General features: G+C 41.0%; 1 protein-coding gene across 3 annotated transcripts in view; it reads right to left on the bottom strand.

Moving 5' to 3' along the window:
* Positions 1-4,074, bottom strand: part of sh3gl3 (SH3-domain GRB2-like 3) — a 17,783-nt gene that overhangs the window by 11,446 nt on the left and 2,263 nt on the right. The window contains exons 2-3 of one of the 3 annotated variants that reach the window (XM_015383811.1): positions 1,558-1,626; positions 1,400-1,472 (exon numbers count right to left, since the gene is read on the bottom strand). The exons of 1 other annotated variant lie outside the window; for it this stretch is intronic. In XM_015383811.1, the coding sequence (XP_015239297.1) occupies positions 1,400-1,472; positions 1,558-1,626 (142 nt within the window). The remainder of the gene's footprint in view (positions 1-1,399; positions 1,473-1,557; positions 1,627-4,074) is intronic. One more of the 3 variants, XM_015383813.1, reaches the window with a different exon arrangement.

Here is a 4,074-nt window from a genome sequence, read left to right as displayed (position 1 = left end):
TAAATATTTGCGTTAAACTATAAACTAGATTTCCTACAAGTCTCACTTTACTCAACACAAACATGGACGCTAATGTTAGCTTAGCTGATACAAAGTAAAACATTTAACATTAATTATTTTAGAGCACATTGCTAATGCTGTCAGTAGTACTAAACTAATTAATGAACTCTTCAGTTGTTAACCAATGTTTAACTTTTTGAGAGGACAGTGATTAGCCTGAAGATGCTTTGCTAGCATTACTAGTCAGGAAAGAGTACTGCGTGAAGAAGATGCGCTTCCTGAAAGGCAGCCAATCACAGGCAGTGGAAACGATCCTCAAACTAATCATAGTTGTCACACCCAGCAGAAACATTTGAGTAGGAGAGAGGCTACAGGTGCGAAGAGAGCAAGAGAAGAGGGAAAGACTCATGAGACATATCAGGTCTGGTGGTGCTGAAACATTTCAAATGTGAGCGGAGAATAGTTAATGTTTTAAATGAAACTGCATGTGAGTTTGACCCAATCCCAAACCGGTCCCTAAACACTAACCCTAAACCCTAACCCTCTGTTTGCGGGTTCCCGAGGAGGAAACGTCACATTAAGGGCTGTCCCAAACCATTCAGTTGGTAGGGCGAGTGGAGCGTTCAGCCCTTAAATAGTGAGTGTGCATCAGTGCAGGCTCTGTGGAATTTGGTTGCAGGTGTAACAGCAAACTGGTTGTGGAGGAAAAACGTGCATTGAAATGTAAGTTCCGCCGGTCTGCTTCATCACACTCGCAGAAAATAACAATATAGGGATAAGAAAAAAGATATAATTAATCCCTAAATGGAAGGTCCTCTTTGAAATAGTTTTATTTGATCCCCTTCAGAGGGAGATCGTCAGACCTCATACAGGCCGGGTCGGACAGAGCACCTCTGCTGTCATCACCATAAACACAGGCTACCCTCAGGGCTGCGTCCCCACGGACAATAACGAAAGCAAGTTTGTGCGAAAACGGAGGGACATGAGGGTGAAAATGTTCTCGCGCACCTCGCTCTTCTAGCTGGTCCATCTTCACGAGTCGTTTTCCACAATGGCGGTCACACAAACAAAAAAAGCCGGTAAGGTACCAAACAGGAAATACGTATAGTGTAGAGAGGATGCAGATTTGACCAATCAGAGGCCCCCTGTCTGCGTACAACCTACAATTTGGGAGAGGTGCGGAGTGTGTGCGGAAGGGGCGGGGGCACATTTTCGTTTACTACGACACACACGCAGGCGACCTGGTTTTGAAGTATAAATCAGCCTTTAGATGTTAGGGGACAGTTTGAGATTCAGCCTATTTATTGGGTCCGTTCCCATATTTCTGACTTCACACAAGTTCAGATGTTTGTTGGCCTGTGAGCTGGATGCTGGTCGGGCCTCTCCATGGACCCGGTACCTGGGTTTGGTTGCAGGAACTCTGTGGTTCTGGACAGGAGTTCAGCCAGCAGCAGGTTGATAACTGCGATCGTCTAATGAAAGCACACAGAGGGAAATTCATTCAGTCTCTCTGCTCTGAGGAGGGATTGCAGCGCAAATGTGTCGTGCTGCGTTCACCTTCTCCATCTTCAGGAAATCTTCATCCAGTTTGGTTCCTTCAGCTCCCATCAGGCGCTCGTTCAGGAGCTGCAGACGGAAATGTGTCGAAACAAATCAGAGCTTTAAAAAAGTTAGAAAAAATCTCATCCGTAACTTGTCTTAAATTTATTTATAAGAAAAAAACAAACAAATATATTCAGCGTCTTTGCTGACATGTTTCCAATAATATAGAAACAGGAAATAAATCCGAAGCTTGATGAAGAGACTGGTATTAAAAAGCTTCCTTTGCTTCCACCAGTAAGACTTTGTTAAACCATTAAGGAACACTAGAAGCTGCACAAATCTGCCAACCTTCCTAAATAAGGGTTTTGTGAACTTGGGAAATAAGATGTACACATCTGTAGAGAAGATCTGTGTTTGAGGTTTGTGCATTTTGTGTATCTTTGTATTGTTGTGTACCCCAGGCTGTGAAGCACAAACCTGCAATAATAAACAAATAAACTGCAGAGTTCATGAATGGCTGCAGGCTGGTTACTTTTCAGGACAGAGAGGCTGGTAGAGCTGAGGTCCTTATAACTTAGAGCTGTCTGGGACGTCAGCCAGCATCTAGTTTCTTACTTTTATGCACTGAGGTGTCTTGGTTGTTATTATTTTAGAATCCTTGAATGGTTTTAGTGATCCATTTTCTTCCATTTTCCGCTTTATCTGGGGGCGGGTTGCGGAGGCAGCAGTCTAAGGACAGATGCCCAGAGTTCCTGCTCCACACACACTTCCCCCAGCAGCTCTGGCGGCGACCCCGAATCGACACCAGGTCAGCTCAGAGACCCTCCAGCGAGTCCTGGGCCTTCCATGAGGCATCCGGAACAGATGTCAGAGCCCCCTCAGCTGGTTCCTTTCCTCCTTTTAGCTCCTGAGCAGCTTATTTTATTGATATTGACAGACAATTATTAAACCAATTAGGGATGCAACTAAAGATTATTTCGCAAACAGATTAATCTGTTGATTCTTTTTCCCGATTTATCAATTAATAAACGGATAGCAAAAGGTTCCTTAAAGAATGCTTTGTACAAAATCAAATCAGATGAAACTAAAAGCTTTCCACTTGAGGAGGCTGGATAGAGCAGATTGACAGAACAAAAGTATTTTATTCAGCTTAAAGGCAAAATGGTCATATTCTTGTTTACAATCTAGATCAAATTACTGCGCTAAGTGGGTTGCTCTTTCAGCAAGAGGCATATTTTATAGTCTCTTTACTCCAGTTAATGATTAATCAATTACTAAATTAGTTGACGATTATTTCAATAATGGATTAATCTGATATTTTTCAGCCCTAAAATCAATGCAGGAAGAAAAGAATCAGAAATGCTAAACAGGTGAAGCCTTCAACCCAAACAGAGCAGCTTTGTTTACATTTTTTGTTAGAATAAGAAAAACCTTTCAGTTAATTATGTGTAATTCTGCAGATGAGCAGATTTTTTATTGTTATTTATAAGCAGTTTCATTTTCATTTTTATTTTGATGAATGAGTTCAGATCCTTCAGAGGAAAAAGTGCATTAAGCCTTTTTAAAGATTGCAGCAGAATATTAAATCAATATTCATCTAACTCTGCCTTCTGTAGAGCGTCATTAAAGCAACTTACATCATGTTTCATAGCTTTCATCTCTTCACGGGACAGCTTGTACAACAGTGGAAATTTGTTTTGGACTTTAAATAACTCAGCACAGCCATATTTGACTAAACGGCGGTTTGACTTATTTTAAGGGGGAATAAATTTAAACAGTGTGACAGATCTTCAGTGTTAACTTGAATGATTTACAGCCTATTGTGACCGTCTCAGGGGTGTATTTACTTTAGTGAGACACTGGGTCAGCAGTCAGGCCTAATAAACGGATTTATAGAATCAGTTTCCTGCTTTTTATTGGTGGAGCTTTTAAGTGGAACTAGTGATGGGTTAATGAGGCACCTTGAAGTGTTTTGACACATTGCCAAACTGTATTGATGCTGCATTGATGCTGTCTCACAGAATACTGACACCTGCTGGACCTTTAAAGACACTACAGGCAGCTGATTTGACACAATAAACTGAATTGAATTTAAATATGTAATACAATGATATAATTTAAAGTTATAGTAGGTTAAATTATATTATTTCATATATGTGCTTAAATTGAAAATATCTTTGATATTTTTAGATGCAGCCTGTAATGGCAGTTGTTTGTCAAACCAAACATCCAATAAAGTTCCAATAAGCCACTACTTAGGCGCAGGGGTCACGTTTTCTTGACGCAGGCAAAAGAAGCTGAAGTTTAAACTTGTAGATGTTCAGTTGATTTATTTCCTATATTCTAGCAACATTATAGAGTTCAAACATTCCCTTGCTCTGTCACCTGTCTTGCACTGGTTAAAAAAAACCCATAGACCCCTAACCCAAATGCCTGCTGGTCCTTACCAGGCTCCTACATTTATAGAAAGTGGACCTTGTCATTACCCGATCCGTACCGGAAGCACGATCCGTACCATCAGCTCATTTGCGC

This window comes from Cyprinodon variegatus, unplaced genomic scaffold (assembly GCF_000732505.1).
Source record: "Cyprinodon variegatus isolate N-32 unplaced genomic scaffold, C_variegatus-1.0 Scaffold294, whole genome shotgun sequence".
NCBI lineage: Eukaryota > Metazoa > Chordata > Actinopteri > Cyprinodontiformes > Cyprinodontidae > Cyprinodon > Cyprinodon variegatus.
This window is presented reverse-complemented; position numbering and strand designations above follow the sequence as displayed.